Here is a 17,324-nt window from a genome sequence, read left to right as displayed (position 1 = left end):
GACAAGCCCCCGGTCCGTGGTATTTTGTTGAGGCAGCCCAAGTGGACGAAGACACGCGTGGCCCCGTCTCAGACAAGAAAGGTCTCTGGTGGTGGAGACACGTGTGCACCTGTGTCTCCGCCTGCAGCAAGTTAAGCCCAGGTAAGAGGGACCTTTGCCCTCTCTGCTGCCATCTGGTGTTCACATGCAGAAGAAAGCATTTTCCCCAAAAGAAAAGAAAAAGGAAGAGCAGAGAAAATTAAGACAAAGTCACCAAAATGTGGTTTCAGCAGTAAGAAATCCAGGCCAAGACCAAGGTCATGACCACCCCCCTCCCCACCCACTCTCAGTTCAGTCTCCATGTTCACTGGTGCCAGAATGTCCCCTGATGTCCTCGCCGCCGAGGGCAGGCTGGCAGTCAGAGTTGCTGACAGGCAGTCTGGGGACAGAACACCAGAATTCAGGCTGAGCAAAGGGCGGAGTCGCAGCGAAGATCTGAGTGGCCCGAGGTCTGACCTTTCCAAGCACAGGGGATGCAGAAACTCTCCAGGCTACTTAGCTAGTGGGGGTCGGGAACAAATTATACATTAGCCAGAATAACACGGGGTGGATGGTGACTCTAAATGAAAGGGATTCTAAATTGTTCCGGGTTTCAATAGATGAAAATGGGAATTACCGCGATGATAGTAACGAAATGCAAAACACTATAGTTTTGCCTCAAAACTTTTACTCTACTCTGTGTGGTCATTCATGTCACCCAAAAACTGAATATGTTGACTCAACTCCAGAGATGTAGGAAGATGCAGAGAGAGGGTTCGGTTCAGTTCATTCATTCATTCATTCATTCCATCACACAGTCCCTCGCACTTGCCTGCTGCGTGCCGGACGCTACGCCTGCACTTGGATTTGGCGGTGAACGCGGGTGTGGCCGGCTGTCGTGGGGCTGCTGTACGGGCGCAGGGGTACACAAATAATCCTACAGACAAGGTGTATTTGGTTCCCTGGGCTGCTGTAGCAAATGACCACAAACTGAGCAGCTTAAAACAACAGAACAACTATCCCTGTTCCAGAGGCCAGAGTCCAAAACCAAAACGTGGGCAGGGTTGGTTCCCTCTGGGGCAGAAACCGCCCCAGGCCTGTCCCAGCCTCTGCTGGCTGCCAGGCGATCCCGGGTGTTCCTCGGCCTGTGGCTGCATCACTGCAATCCCTGCCTCTGTCTCCACGATGCCTCTGTGTCCCTCTGTGGCTCTCACGATGACATTCTCACTGGATTCAGGGCCCCCTCTAACCCGGCGTGAGCTCATCTCCATCTTTAACTCAGTGAAATCTAAAAAGACCCTTATTCCAGATAAGGTCACATTCTGCGGTTCCAGGTAGCCACGAATCTGGGGGGACACTAATTCAGCCCACTGCACGAGGAGAAAGGACATGGTGGAAGCCGGGAAGAGGAGGCGCATGGCGCCGTGAGGCTGGAGGGCAGGGCAGGCTCCCTGAAGGAGGAACGGCTTGAGCTGAGGTTCCAAGTTGCCGCATGGCGCAAGGAGGAAGAACATTTCCAGCAGTAGCAGGACAAGAAACGCCCAAGCTTGAAAATGAAATCGCTCTTCTTCCTGGGATCACTCAGCCTGTGAGACCAAACTACAGAAGCACGTGACTCTGGGGGTCTCTGTTCAGCGGTGCTCCCCCACTTGGCCCCCACCCTGAAGGCTGCTGCTTACTCCTGGCTCTGCCCGGCTGGACGGAGCTGGCTGCAAAGCAAATCAGCAGGAGAGACCAGCAGAGGGAGGGAGGGTGGGTGAGCGCAGGGGCAGGAGACTGACTCAGAGAAAAGCAGAAAGAGGACAGATAGATAACGTGAACATCCAGACAGACGGAGAGAAAGGCCCCATCCTGGGGCTGGCTGTGCCCCTTGTGTTCCGGCTCTGGAAGACACACCCTGTGACTCCTGCAGAGAGACCACCCTGCTTGCCTGAGGCAGGCTGAGCAGTCTGCTCCTGACAACCAAGCACCTTGCTGAGAACTATTGCCTGGGCCTGTCTGGAGCCTCGGTCACAGAAGCAAAGGGTGGAGGTGTCCAAGCGAGCAGCTGAAGGCACAGATGGATGGATGGATGGACGGACGGACGGATGGAGAAAGGGAAGAAGATAGATGGATGGATGGATGGACAGATGGATAGATGAGTGAATGGATAAATTGATGGATAGATGGACGGATGGAGAAAGGGAAGAGGACAGATGGATGGATGGATAGATGAGTGAATGCGTAAATGGATGGATGGACGGAGAGAGAAAGGGAAGAGGATGGATGGGATACATGGGGACCCACCTGTGACATTCTTTGCGGTTTTGGCGCCGGCCTTGGGCGGCGGGGTGGGCAGCAGTGGGGGGCTGGGCAGCTGGCCCGCGGATCTCTCCAGAGGTCTGAGAGGACTGTCCAGGGAGTCAGACCCCGCTAAGGCTTGGGAGAGCTCGTCGGCGGCGGGCAGAAGGCTGCCGACATCTGCTTCTTCACCACTGGACGCAGATGGCATCTTGGCTGTTGCAAAGGCAAAGCAGAGTGTTCACAAAACACGTTCCCTCTGATCGCGGTGGGTGTGAGTGAGCAAAGCAAGAGGGGCAATGGCGGGGTGGGCCCTGACCTGGGCACAGAGTAAGGAGCAGGCGCCCCCCATGTGGACTCGACTTCTTGCAAGTTCGGCTATCGCGAGAGCCCTCGGGCGTAGGGCAGGGGCGGGAGAGTCATTTCCAGCACAAGAGTGGCTCTGTTCCTTTCCACATGACAGGTGTGTCCCCAGGCTCTTGCCCCACCTGGGAGCAGTGGTCACCACGCCAGATTTTGGAGTCAGACACACCCAAGCTCAAGTCACCTCTGCACTTACTCTGGGACCTTGTTCAAGTTGCTGAATCTCCCTGGGCCTCCGTTTACTCACGTACGACATCATGTTAGCCACCGCCCTTCGCAGCGTCATCGCGAGGTTTACGCGAGGAGAGGCAGTGAGGGGGGCTCCTGGCACACAGCCGCCCCGACGTCCGGCGGCGCTCACTCTGACGCATCCAGTTTTCAGCAGCCCCACCCTGGGCAGGCCAGCCCAGACGAGGGGCAGGGGGGATGGACTCAGAGGAAGGGCAGGTGCAGGAGCCCTCATCCTCCCTCTCTGCAGCCAACTGTCCAGCCTCCTCCACCCCCACCCACCAACCCTCTCCCTTCTCCCTGCCCGGCTCAGGTTCCAGCCTCTGTCATTCACCAACAATCTCACTGACACCCCTCAAGCCCCCTGCCTGGCTTCCTTTGCACCCCTCCACCCCCCACCTTAGCAAGCTTCCCAGGGAACACTAAATGCAAATACTGCATGTCCACGTAGCCCGTATCCCATTAGTTTTGTTCCTTTACTGCCCTCACTGGAAGTTCCAAACTCTCAGGCCCGGCCCTTTCTTTGTGCCAAGTTCATAGGAGGGGAGTCTGTAGTCAGAAGGGCTGGCCCTCCTCACCGCAGATGAACGAAACCTCAGAAAGCAAATGCCCCACCCAGCACGGCCCCGCCCCGCACGGCCCCACCCAGCACAGCCCCACTGCCCAGGGCACACTTAGCCTAGATCTCAAGTGGCCCGAGGTGAGAACCACCGCCACAGTCGGCTCTGTGTGCTTGTGTCCTGCAAGGACTCCCACGTGAAAATGCTGTTTTTTATTTTCTTATTAGTAAACTCTCCTCAGAAACGTTATTTGTTAACGGCTTCTTTTTTAAAAAATCCTAGACTCCGAGACTATCATTACATCCTCTAAACTGTGACCTATGATGTCTAAGAGTCTACAATTCTGATGAGTCTCCCGATAATATTAAAATAAACATTTTGTGCTTTCTAGGTAAAGGGTCGTGCAGGTTCCTTGTGAAGCACAGGTGAGCACGGACACGTCTGTTTTCTCTGTGCAGCCCCTATCCTGTGGCTCTATGGGGTTTCGGGTCTCACAGGGCAGTGGACGCCCTGAGCCTGGGGACACCGCGCTCCAGAGCCCACGCTCAGGGCAGGACCACCGGACGGGGGGTGAGCTCTCAGCCCCCCGCCAGGCTGTTTCCTCCCCCGAGGGTCCCGCTGCTGCCCCGACTCTAGTCGGATGTTCGCGACACTCGTTCTGACGGAGCATCCGCAGGATGTCCTGTTACTCCGAAGGCCTGTGGAGTGATCCAAGCATCTGCCTCCCGCTCTGACTGGCCGTACGTGACCTCTTGTCCCCAACTGCTCCTGTAGGGGTGGGTCGTGCTCGCAGGGTTGCCGGCGCCCCGCGTGCTCCTGAATTGCGGTTCTGGGAGAGAGACGTCACGGGATGGCTCTCCTCGCCTCAGCCACGCCCGTCTCCACCGTCTGTCTCTTTCCCTGCGTGTCTGATTCACTTCCAACCAGTGACCTGTGTGGACACCTCTCTGAGCCTCGGTTTCCTGATCTGCACAAATGTCTGTATGAAACACCTGGCCCCGTCCACTACCAGGTTGGGGGAGGTTTGCTCGGAGCTACCCGCACACTCCCCACTCATCTCCGGGGCCCGCGGCATCGGGACGCGGCAGCATTTGAAACACGCTCCGTGGTTTGCTGGAGGCGTCACTGAGAGAAGTCAAGGTGCCCACACCTGGCCCGGCAGCAGCAGACGCACTTGGACCGCGTCGGATCCATGAGCGATTCCATCAGAGAGGCACCGACTGGGGGATCACGCCACGGCCCTGTGAGCTGCTGACACGCTGTGCCCCTCGTCCCCGTCACCGATTTCTCCACCTCTTCTAGATCCCAGCAAGATCGAAAACGCACTGTCTGAAAACCGGCCGCTCCTGACCTGGGCGTTCCCCAGCTGCGCCACCATCCTCTGCTCACCGGAAAAACAAACTGGTCAGGAAAGGTCTCTGGAGCGGCATCTCCACTCCCCGCCGCCTGATTTCTCTTCAACCCACCGAGTGAGGCCTCGACCCTCCCTGAGCCGCCCCGCCCAGCCCTGCGCCCTCTCTCCAGCCCCGTCCTGCTCGGCTTCCCCACACCGTGCTCCCCCAGTTCCCTGCGGTGACACCAGGTAGGCCTCGCCCGTAGGCCCCCCGCCTCCTGCACCTGGGCCGCCCCAGGACTCAGGCCTGGGTCCTCTTCCCCGTCGAACCCCCTGGGTGGCCGATCCCATCTGGTCCCCTGGCTTCGGAATCAATCCCGTTTCTCTGTGGACCCGACCGTTCCTCTGAGCTCCAGGCGCACACGTTGTCGGCCACCTTGACACCTCCGTCTGGAGGCCAGACAGGCATCACAGCTCTGTCCCCACCACAAACCTCCCCAGTCCCCTCTTCTCTCTCAATCGTCCAGCTGTCAATCCATCCCGTGAGTGTCACTGCATAGGCGTGGGATCCAGGCGCCCTTCTAGGAGCTGTGGATGTGGCGCAGAGCCGGGCAGTGCCCTGCCTTCCCTGGGCTCAGGGCTGTCCGGCCAGGCTGGCTCACGGGCAAGTCCTGTGAGCTCTTCCTCCAAAGTATTTCTCAGCCACCGTCCCCCAGAGTGAGAGGCCACAACCTCCTCCCGGCCCTCCCAGCTCCCGCCCCACCCCAACCCATGCCCAGACTAGGGTCTGCAAACGTTTTCTAAAGAGGGCCAGGCGGGAAGTATTTTCTGCTCAGGCCACGTGGTCGTTTGTTGCTATTACACTCTCTATTGGTGTGGAAAACTCCGGAAGGGCTGGCCAATCCAAACCACAAAATCTCTCCTGGTTTCGCACCACAGCGGACACGTGGCCATCTCTCACCTCTGACCTTCAGTGCTGCCCAGTAGAGCTTTCTGAGATGCAGAAATGTTTCCTCCCTGCCCATGTGTGTAGCCACCAGCCACACATGGACCCTGAGCACTTGACAAGCGCAGGTGGCATCAGCTGGGCGCAGGGAGGGGACACCTCAGGGTGGTCTGGCTCATGTGCCAGCACCTCAAGCAGTGCATGATGGCCACACACCACAGACAGTGGGTGGCATCTCACCTGTAGCCCGCAGTGTGCCAACCTGTTCCAGACTTCAGAATCAACCTACATTCTGGAAACAGAACAAAGGTTTATCTCCTGCTTGGCTCTAGAGTTTAGGCTGTAAAGTGTTGCAGTTAAGATCAAATGCCAATTCCGCCACTTACACACTATGCATCTTTGGGAAAGTTGCTTAACCTCTCTGGGTCTCTGTTTTCTTGTCTAAAAAGATGAGGCTGTTATAATATAGTGAACATAGAACATGCTCCCCACGTCACTCTTCTTTTTAATCGGTGCACTCCCGGGAATGCCAAAGCTCAGCTCCTGCCCCCAAACGAAAACACCAAACACGATCCCGCTCCATTAATGCTAAAACACTGGTCTGGACTTTGCAGGAATGCTCTGTTGCTCGTGTAGCCCATCCAGACGAAGCCAGGAAAAACGAAATCGCCCTAAACACAAGAGCCCAAAGTCAACCCAAATCACCAAATCAAAGGGTCAAGGAAGGTAATGGCCAAAGTCACTGATGGTTCTCTTCCTGAGATAGTTGCAACACTCGAATGTTCCAGACCCCCCCACACACATAACAGTCTGGGGCAGGTGGACGCAGCAGCTGCAGTCAGGATGTTACTGCTGGGCCAAGGAGGGCTGCACCTGGACACCAGGGACCACGCAGGGCAACCCGTTTTGCTTTCTAATCACCCCTTCTCCTACCCCTGCAAAGTGCATAGGAGGCTTGCTTTGTAAGAGACAGCAGCTGACGCGCAGGACGGCAGTGAGCACCACTGCTGAGCCCCCGGGGGCTGCCCCAGGTATAGATCACCACCCACAGGGCGTCACGTTCCAGCCCCTGTGAGGTTTCCACGACCTTGCCCCAGGCCAAGGAGAGCAGCCAGGTCCAGGATAGAGCACTCACAAGACACACTGGCCTCTGGAGAACCTGCTTTGCCCTGCTGTTAGATGACATCTGTCTGTTATGAAATTATCTACGACACAGAGGGACTGGGCCCAGATGTGGGGAGCAGCAGCAGCATGTGGGTGGGGAAGAGAACAGAAAACAGCATCAATCAGCTGGTCTTCTCTGAGCTCTGCAGCAGAAGCTGTAGACCTAGGACCTCAAAGCCTCACAGTGACCCCAGGCTTCAGCTGTTCGCCGTATAATGACTATTCCATCCCATGCTAACAAGGCCCGAAGTAGAAGATCAAAATGTAGCAACACAAGGGCTGGCTCCAAAGACCAGGCTCTTAACCTCATGGAAGGGGCTGCAAACTCACACCCCCAAAGGCCAGGCCCACCTGCAGGGACAACTCCCGCTCAGCTCTGGCGGCAGGGGCTGGGTGGGAACAGCGCCAGGAGGCTTGAACTTTGTTTGTTGGGAGGTGGCTGTCTGTCTTTTTTTTTGTGTTTGCTTTTTTTTTTTATTCGTTTGTTTTTTATTTATTAATGCATTGATTGCCTGTGTGTTTGTTTACTTTCTGTTTGTTCTTGGTTGGGGTTTGTTTGCTTCCGGGCCTGTCTGTATGCGTGGGCCCGGAGCCACAGCGGCGAACGTTCCTGGTGCAGGGTCTCGGACCTGCAGGCTGGACCGGAACCTGGGGTTGTCCCAGCTTAACAGCAAAGTGCAGGTGGCCCCACACCCCAAAACACACGTGCTACTAGAGGCATGACTCTCAGGGAGCATCCGCAGGCAAATACTGTGTATTAGCACGTCGCTCCCAAAGGGGCGTGTCTGACGATGATGACGGTAATAATGACACGACGGCATGGCAAACTCCGCAGACTCAGCGTATGTTAGGACTGAGCCGAATGTTTCCTCGGATCACCTAATTTCAGCAAACCTGAGAGGTCAGCCTATTATCCTCATTTTGTAGCTGATTAAACAGTCTCAGAGAGGTTAAGTCACTTGCCCGTGGTCACGCAGCTCGGTAAGGAGCTCAGCCACGTCTCAGACCCAAGTCAGCTGATGTTGAAGGCGTTGTCCTTTATTCCCTGACTGTGCCCTGGACACAGCCAACCTGGGTGCCTCTGTCTCATCCCGGGTGTGCTGACCCAGGGCTGTTTCCAGGGATAAACGCGCTCACGTGTGTGCAGCACTTAGAAGAGCACTCCGCGCCACCCTGCTCGCAAGCGGCCAGCCACGTCCGCTCTTGTTACCACCAGCGTCATGACAGATGTCACTGACCGCCGAGAAGCTGCTGCATCCCTGAGGAATGGAGCGGACTTTCTCAGACCAGGCTTCTGGGCCCTGCCTGGGAGATTTGGGACATTCCTTCTCACTTTCCGCGTTTTTCTTCGCTACATTTTAAGCGAGCCCACATTTTTATTCTGATTTATAAGAAAATCTCTACCATGACCCTGAATGAGAGACCCACACCACTTGCCCCAATTAATAAAAAACACATCATCAGTAAAATGTGTTCTAATTACCCGTCCACGTGCCACTCACGCAAAGTCATCTCACGTGGCCCAGGGGCACGAGACCTGCACTGGGGAAGCAGTGAGACAAATCCCCCCGGACCCACACACGATGGGGTCAGTCTCCGCGGCAAAGCCTCCTCCTGCAAAGCCAAGCCCCTGTCCCTCCATTCCCCGGGGCTCCCACTGCCCTCGGGGGCCTGCCCAGCTCTCTCTCTCTCCAGCTGTTTTTGCAAATAAAATTGTACTGGCACAAGCCACGCCCTTTTATTTCCATGTCACCTGGAGCGGCTTTCGTGAGACAAGGGCAGAGTGGAGCAGTTGCACCAGGTACCTCTGGCCCACAAAGCTGACTCTGTTTACCCTCTAGCCCTGCATGGAAAAAGCCTGGGGCCCTGTCCTCAGTCTTCGCACATGTCCTTCCCCTTTCTGGGGTGCTCTGCCCGACTCTGCCTGGCAGACTCCTGCTCACCCCGCAGGCCCCCATACCGTGTCCGGCCCAGAGGAGATCCTCAACACAAGTTTATGTCTTAGCAAACCAGCTCTGCTCTCAGGACTCCACCCCGGCACCAAGCATCGGGAGAGAGCAGCCCGAGGTCAGAAGAGGCTGCTGATGGGAGCGGCACGTTCCTCAGCGCTGGGCTGACAGAAACCACCTGCCAAGGAGGAGCATGACCCACCCCGGCAGGAGGCCGGGAGCAGCAGCTGCAGCAGGTGGGAGGCTTGGACCACGTGCAAGGGCTCGACTACAGGGACCACGGGAAGAAGGCCAGGCCCATCCAGCCACCAGAATCACTCCAGTCACTGCTACCGGGGTCAGAGGCCTGGGAGACATGGGGACACAGGAGCATGCAGGGGGTCTCTGCGTGAGAGCTGGGACCCTCCTGGTGCTACAACTCTTCAGACCCCACATTCCTATTGTGTCCCCAAGCCAAGAGACACTGGAGAAACACAGCCCCCCGAGGAGGGCGGAGCATGCTTCTGGGCAGGTGCCTGTTGGCACTGCAGGAATGTCCTGGGCGGGTGGAGAGTGCAGGTGTCACCCTCGTGGCCACACGCGCCAGGGAACAGATGCCCGCCCGGCTCCGAAGCAGCAGCCCAGCGGGCCTGTCCCGCAGCCTGGGTCTCAGACCTCCCACGCTCGTGGAGAGACTCGGAGTTCACCTCCCAGCCCCCAAACTATGCACAACATATTTTAGCTTGCAGGATTCCAGCTCCATAGCGAGGTCTCCCAGAAGAGGGCTGTAACATCGCTCTAATGGGTGGATCTTTCAAAGCACTCGCAGGTCTCCCTGGTGGGTTCGTGCTTCCCTTCCCTCCACCTTCCCCGCTCCCGCGCCCCAGCAAGTGCTCTGTCTGTTCCACTAACACCACGGCCACCTCCAGTCACCACTCCGTGCAGCAGAAACCGTTCCCTGCTCTTCCCACCGCCAACCCCCCGACACAGGTCGCTCGCTCTCCCATTTCGCAGGGAGGGAACGGCACTCAGGGCCCGGCAGCTCCGCAGAGGAGCAGCGGGAAGAGCCTTCACAGCACGCGGAGGCTTCGTCACCATCACCAGCTGATGGCAGCCACTGGGAAGGGCCCTAAACCCCACGTCCATCCTATTGTCTCGGGGTCGGCTGAAAGGGCCCCAGTGGACACGCACCCTCTGGAGGGCACTTTCCTGCCCAGAAGGTACCCATGAAAGGGCAAAGACGTCCCGGGAGGAAGGTGTGCCTGGAAGGTGAACATCTTTAAGCACCTTCGTTTACTGGCTGTGTCAGACTCCGGAAGAGACAAGTCGAGAAAAATGCTGCAGGGAATGTTTACGCCCAGCCCCGCGGCAGAGCACAGCAGGGTTCCGCGCGGGGACCGGCTGTCTTGAGGACAATGTTCCCCAAGGGCTACTGCCCACGTCCTAGTCGGGGACCCCCCCCCCCGGCTGCCACCCCAGCCGGACAGCCATCCCGGGAGGAGCTCCACCCCGCACGGTCTCGGGCCACTACCTGCGTCGTCCAAACGGGTGGCCGAGGACAGTGGCTCATCCAGGGAAGCCTGGTCTGTGCCCGTGGCCAAGGGGCTTCCCGGCTGGGCATCCTCCGCAGTCAGCGGCTCCTGCTTGGGTGTGGAGGGCTCGCTCTGCGCAGATCGGGGGCCCCCGTCGGGGTTGCACGTTCTACTTTCGGCATCTGCAAGGAAATCCAGCTGTCAGCCGGGCCTGCACCTCCCTTCCCCAATCCTTTCGTTTGTACCAAGTGCCTCCCTGGGAAGTGTGCCTGCCCAGGCCCCGGGGGTGCCCCCGCACTGCCCCCACACCCCTGGGAGGCCCGCCCCACACCCTGACCTCCCTCCCAGGCAAGCCGGCTTCACGCACACCCCCCGCTTCCTGCTCCTGCAGCGTCCTCTCTGCCGGCCCTCGCACTCCACACCTGGGGAGACTGACGGCACCCCCACCCGCATTCACATCCTTGCCACGGGCCCCTGCAGTGCCCCCACTCCGGTGGCTTTCTCTGGCCAAAGGCCATCAGCGGGTTTGACCCAGCAGCAGCTTCCAAAGTGCCGGCACAACTCACTCCTGCCTGTGTCCCTTGGCCACGCCCCGAGGACACGCCCTGGCGGTCAGCCCAGATGGGTGAGAACAAGCGGTCACCGCAGTGCCCCTGGAGTGGGGGCTGCTTCCTAGGGGCAATATTGTGGCTGGAAAGATCCAGTTGACCTCTGAACCCACCATGTGACCTTCAGTCACCCACTAAGCAAACATCTATCCACCACCAGGATGCATGTGGCACTGTGACAGTCCCTGGCAAGGCAGAGGTTACCAAGACATGGTCCTTGCCCTTGGGTGGCTCACACTCTAAGGCGGCCATGCAGATGACCCCATGCGACATCTCGAGCCCAGGAACGGGGCACAGAGCAGGGAGTCCCCAGGGCCAGACAGGCAGCCTTCCCAGCAGGGGTGACACCCAGGCTCCTGTTAGGGCTCGAGGAAGGACCTGGCTCTTCCCCTCTCCTGGGGCTGGGCCGCTGCAGCCTCCGAGGGTCTGGCCCTTGCCTGGGCATCCCCAGGGCTGTGCCTTAATGAGGGGGGCTCAGTGGTTGGGGAACAAAAGAACCATCCAGGTGCCCCTCAGCCAGCTGGTCATGGCCACATCTGCTGGACACATGTCACAGCCCAATGCACAGGGAACCCACATGGCCCCTTCAGGGCACCCTCAGTCCCCACAGCCATTTCACAGAGGCAGACACCACGGTGCAGAGTGACAGCATGACCTGCACACGCCGACATGGCCATGGGGTCACAGTGTGGGGACACTGGCCTGCTCTGACCTCGTCCCATGGAGAGAGGAGGAGAGAAATAAATCTCGTGGAGAGATTTATTTCAGAGTCAGGGCCCCTGCTTGCCTGGGTCAGTCCTGATTCCTACCTATTGTCCCACGCCCTTCAGTGTCCCTCTCACTGCCAAAAGTGTCCTGATCGGACAAACAGGACATCGTCCCCTGCCCACGTATCCCACCCTCTGCAAACAGGGTTTCTTATGCCCACACGACAAATTCCTCTGGGCCTTAATGTCCTCATCTATAAAATGGGGATGATATTGCTACTTGCTGCATGGCATTACTGTGAGAATTAACTGAGTTAACGTACGGAACGTGTCTGGCACGAAGCACCCACCCACATGCGCACTCCAGCCAGGCCCACCTCCTTCCCGCGCCCTCGAGGGGCTTGAGCTTCAGTCACTGCTGACCGAGTTCCCCCTACTGCGTGCCTGTCTCCTGGGGGGAGAGGGCAAAGGTCAGCCTTGCCAGAAGTCTGGAGACTGGGGCTACGGAGATCTCCTCTGTGCAGCCATGTCACCTGCCCGGCAGGCCGGTGACCTTTTCCCACAAAGCAGCAGGTGGGACGTATCTAAGAAACTGTGGGCCACATGCGGCGTCATCCGTGTTGCATATTCGTCCCTGATTTTTAGTTTTTATGAAAGGCCTTCAAGTTTGAAAAGCATTCTTAGTTCAAAGGTCACACAGAAACAGATCCTAGGCCGGATTCTATACTTGGCTGTAACCACTAACCAGGCCCAGACATGAGCCAAGAGAACTCCCCAAAACTAGACGTCACAGAGCTCAAAACTAAAGTTTCCCAGCCCCTGTCTTATGATTGCTTTACTGCACCTGTCACACAATGGTGACAGTCTCCACCACTAGCTTACCTGGCCCCAGGTGACACAGAGGGCACGTGAGCACCAGCACCAGGTGAGCTCTGCCAGAGTCTCACCTCCCGTGCTAGGTGAGGCTGCCACCCGCTGCTTACAGCGCGGCCACCAAATCTCAGAACACACAGGGCGACTGCCGCCATGACCATCATTGCTGTTAACACGACGACGATGACGTCCCCCTCATCGTCATCATAAAAACAACAAGGGTAGCGTGGTCAGAACGTTGAACCTGGAAGGCCCCAGAGGTCTCCGGCGCCAGCCAGATCCAGAGACAGCTCCGCGCCCGCCTGCGGTCCCAGAGCTGCGCCGCCCGCGCTGCGCTCGGCTGCCCTCGCGGGGCCTTCCTGGGCTGTGCTCAGAGCTCCAGCTCGTAATCACGTTCGGTGAAAAGTTGCAGTTCCCAAAATAGTGCTGTGGCGGGGTGTTGCTAAGAAACGCCGGTGGGGGCGGGGGCAGCGGTGGGGCTGTTGCTGCTCCTCTCGCTGCGTGGCCGCCCGCCGGCCCTCGGTCAGATCCCTCTCCCCCACTCAGGGCTGCAGTCCGCACTGAGCAGCTGCAGGGAGAGGAGACGCGCCACAGACATGCATACGCATGCACACACACACATACGGTGAGAGCACACGCATGTGCACTGCAAGCACACGTGGGAACACGTGTGCACATGCGTGTGCGTGCACACATTCATACACACATCCCCCGGCATTCCCACCACGTGGAAACCAGACACGCTTGACTTGAGGAAAATTCCTTGAGGAAAGCGAGCCCAGTCAATCTCAGGTCACAGAACACAGCACCAGGACACTAGCTCTTTCTATACCCATTGATGGGGTACGAAGGTCCTTAAATTATTTCAGAAAACGCCAAGCGGACTCGTGCAGGGAGATGGAGTAAAGTCATTCAGGAACACACACGGCGTCGGCACAGAGACACGTGCAGGCCCCTCTCTTCCTCACCACGCTCAGGCTGGGGACCAGGGAGGGGTAGGGGAGGGGGACCCTTCACTCTGTCCCCTTGGTCGTGAGGCTTGAGGAGGGTGGACGGAGCAGTGAAGAGGATGTGGAGTCACCTCCCTCCCCAGGGCCCCCTGGGTCCCGACAGGCAACCAGAGTTAGAGGAAAGAGGGCCGGTGTTCCATAAAGCACAGATGTGAACGACATATGTCATAAAATAGCACCCTGGGGGGAGGACAAGCCTGTGCCCTGGACACAGCCTCATCTCCCGGGGCACCAGCAGGCTCTGTGGCGCAGGCGCTGTCCGGAGGTCATGCCCTGCCAGGCTGCCTATGTCAGGGGCAAACGCCAGGGTGACTAACACACACACGTGTGCAGGGCAGAGGGCACCCCCGGTGGCCGTCCTGGCCAAGGAGGCCCAAATGTGAGTTTGGGGCTGCTAAGGACCCAGGCACCTCTGGAGGTCCCAGGGCCTGTCCCCCCTGAAGGCGGCCACAGGAGGGCGCCCCCACCTCACTGGTGGCAGGTGGTGGCTGAGCCAGATTCCTCACCCAAACTGGGAAAACGCCGCTGCCCCCACCCCAGAGTCCTCCCAGCCTCGGGAAAGGAGGTGGCGCTGCCCCCCCCCACCTGAGCATCCATCCCTCGTTCTGGGCCTGGACCTCCCTTGAGCTGGAGGGACCCCAGGAGGAATCACAGACGGGGTCGGACCTGAAGTGGGCTTCCCCATCCCCCGCCCCCAAGCAAAGGCATTTTCCAAGCAAGCGCACAGGAAGGGGCTGCCAGGCGCCTGTGGTCAAGCGTGTGTCATGTTGTTACCGTGCTCTCGTTATAGGTCACGCACACAGCTCAGGGTTTAAGCAGCGCGAGAGTCCGTGGTGACAAGCAAGTCCCCTCCCAGAGGCAAACCCTGCCGCCCTGGTCCTGAGGTTTCCCTCCAGAGACACCTGTCTCACAGCAGGCCCCCGGCCACTCACCTGGGGCGGCCTCGGGCTCCCACAGCAGCCTGGACCTGCCTCTGCCGCCCCAGCCACCTCATGGGGCAGCGAAGATGGGCGGCGTCCTTGGGCCCAGGCCCTCCTGCTTCTTGGGTCCCTCCCCACTCACCTTCTCGGGGTCCACTGTGGGACCCCACAGTCGCTGCTCCCTCAGCTGGAAGTTGCTCCCAGCGTCCCTGCCCCTCTGGCTTCTCGACCTTGTCCACCTTCGCTGCATCAAAGTTGGCATCAGCTGGGGAGTTTGTAAAACGCTGACGCCCGGTCCCTCCCCCAGAGCGTCTCATTGAACAGCTGCCGAGCATCAGGGCTTTGAAGCTCCCAGGTGATCCTAGTGTTGCTCCTCCTGCCCCTCCTGCCCACCCCGGGACCCCACTCACACCTCTCCCCGCCCCTGACCAGGTCAGGTCCCATGTCATGCTCTTAGTGTACCATGTGCCTTCCTTCCCACACTCATCCCGCTATGATTTGACATTTATCTGTGGGATTATCTCATGTCTGCGCCCCACTGCACTGTTTGTGCTGGAAGAAGAGTGTTTTGCTCACCTGTGTCCTCAGCAGCTAGCATAGACCCTGGGCCTAGTAGGCACTCAATAAAACTTTGTAGCATTGATTACTGAGTGCACTTCAGCTCCCAGGGAAAGAGACTGTGGTTCAGGCCACTCTAGCTCCTCGTCCACAATCACTTGGCAAGAGACAGAGAGACATAAGGCAGAGACTGGCGAACCACAGTCTGGGGGCCGACCCAGCCCCATGCCTGCTTTATACAGCACCAGGCTAAGAATGGATTTTACATCTTTAGATGATTGACCAAAAAAAAAGAAATAAAACCAAAAGAAAAATAATAGTTCATGACACATGAAAATTATACAAAATTCAAGTTTCAGCATCCACAATGTTTTACTGGGACACAATCCCGCCCACTCATCTAGGTATCGCCTGTTGCTGCTTTCGCCCTGCAACAGCAGAGGTGAGTGCTTGCTACAGAAACCGTGCGGCCCCAAAGCCTGAAATATTCACTGTCTGACCCTGTCCGGAAGACGCTTGCGGCCCTGAGCTAAGGCAGAGCTGTACTGCTCTGTGATGTGCCGCCAGACGCGGAGGCCAGAGAGCGAGCTCCAACCGACCGCGGCAAGGCCGAGTTCACCTGGTCAGCCTGGGCCGGCCGAACGCTCGTCTCGGGGTCTCTGATCTGACGTCTTCAGACAAGATCATCTTAACAAAAATCCAGAGTTAAAAATAGCCAACCGGTACTTCTAGAAGTTTTCCTCTTTAATTATTTAAACTATAACTTGGTTTTTGATAGGGATCTGATCAATATCTTTACTTACTCTTTATTCACCAAAAATAACATCTTTTAGCATAGACGATAAACAGGACTTAGCCTTGTTTTTATTTTTCCCTTCTCCTTCCCTAAGATCCAAGGTAATTCTTGTTGGCACCGTGTTCAAAATGCCAGAGTTTGGCACGTTTCTATCCCATCCACGTAAAAATAGCACAGATGTCCATCTCAGTGACGACATCCCGTCACACCTGAGCGTCAGCATAGCGCGGTAAACATCCGAATGCCGCGGCTGTTGGGACCGGGCTTTCCTTATAGATGTAAGATTTTATCATAAGTATTAAGCAACTTCCCACGTAGCTTTCCCCTTGAAAATAGCATCATCAAAATACCCTTTGAACCCAGAGAAAGGAAACGGTAACAAAGGTGTCAGTCCACAACTGGCGGCATAGAATCTGGACTCGTGAGCTTCCTTCCTCATTCCCGGTGCTTGGGCCAAATCTCAAAGACACCGGTAGTATTTTGAGGCTGAAAGCGGGAGACAGGCACTCGATATGTTCACGCAAGCCTCGGGAATTGGCTCTGCACGGCTGGATTCCTTCGATCAGGGGACCAGAGCTCAGTCCGGCTCCAGAGAGACCAAGCGGCAGTGAGATTTAGAGTCTCAAAGACTAGAAAGCACCCAGGACTAGTTAGCACCGTGACCCAAGTCCTGTGCGTCGCACCTGCAGGAATCCACCGAGGAGAAGGACTGGCTCAGTTAATTGCACAAGCCACAGTAACCGGCCTTTCTGAAAGACGCAGACAAGGATGATCACGTAGACAACACCGAGATCAAACTCCCCAGACCAAAGACGACTGCGAGACCGAGACCAGGATTTATTCTACGTCTCTGCTTCATGCTGCAATGACCTGGGCAGGCACCACCTGGACCCCTCAGACTCCTCATCTGTAAACTGGGAGTAACAACCGTACCCCATCCACAGGGATGCTGTGAAGACCAGAGAGGGTGTGCGGAGCGGAACAGCCAGCACAGCCCCAGCATGGCACAGACTGACAAAAACAAAAACCATGGCTGTGACTTTAGAGATGAACCAGGAGCTTCACCCACACCTGTCTCTGCCAGGCAACAGAGGGAGGAGCCCTGCGGCCCATGGGAGGATGCCCGTGGGTGCTGAGCAGATGGCTCCTGACTCTGGGGGCACCTCCCCAGCCTTGCAGGCTTCATTCAGGTCCAGCCCCACACCTGGACAGCAGACTCCTTTGACTGCCCATCCCTGATGGCTTCGCGGCTCCGCGCGCGCCGGCGGCCCACTCACCTTGCTCCATCATCTCCAGCAGCCCCTTCTTGATGAGCTCCTCGCGGCCTTGCCTGCCCGCCATCTTCTTCTCCAGCGCTGCACGACACAGACATCCCCGTGAGGCCCTGCCCAGCCACAGCCGGTGCCGGTCGCAGGTTGACAGAACGAACAAGTGAGTGAGCAGGTGCGTCGGGGTGAGGGCTGGTGCCCCGGGGGCGGGAGGGCAGACTTGCTCGGCAGC

At 57.6% G+C, this 17,324-nt stretch overlaps 1 protein-coding gene across 1 annotated transcript in view; it reads right to left on the bottom strand.

Moving 5' to 3' along the window:
• Window positions 1-17,324, bottom strand: part of PHACTR3 (phosphatase and actin regulator 3) — a 199,233-nt gene that overhangs the window by 61,828 nt on the left and 120,081 nt on the right. Inside the window, exons 3-5 of the mRNA XM_012656471.1 lie at window positions 17,102-17,179; window positions 10,352-10,534; window positions 2,305-2,514 (exon numbers count right to left, since the gene is read on the bottom strand). Coding sequence (XP_012511925.1) covers window positions 2,305-2,514; window positions 10,352-10,534; window positions 17,102-17,179 — 471 coding nt within the window. The remainder of the gene's footprint in view (window positions 1-2,304; window positions 2,515-10,351; window positions 10,535-17,101; window positions 17,180-17,324) is intronic.

Source organism: Propithecus coquereli, unplaced genomic scaffold, assembly GCF_000956105.1.
Source record: "Propithecus coquereli isolate 6110/MARCELLA unplaced genomic scaffold, Pcoq_1.0 Scaffold503, whole genome shotgun sequence".
NCBI classification, from domain to species: domain Eukaryota; kingdom Metazoa; phylum Chordata; class Mammalia; order Primates; family Indriidae; genus Propithecus; species Propithecus coquereli.
The sequence above is the reverse complement of the archived record's forward strand: the minus strand, read 5'-3'. Positions and strand labels throughout refer to the sequence as shown.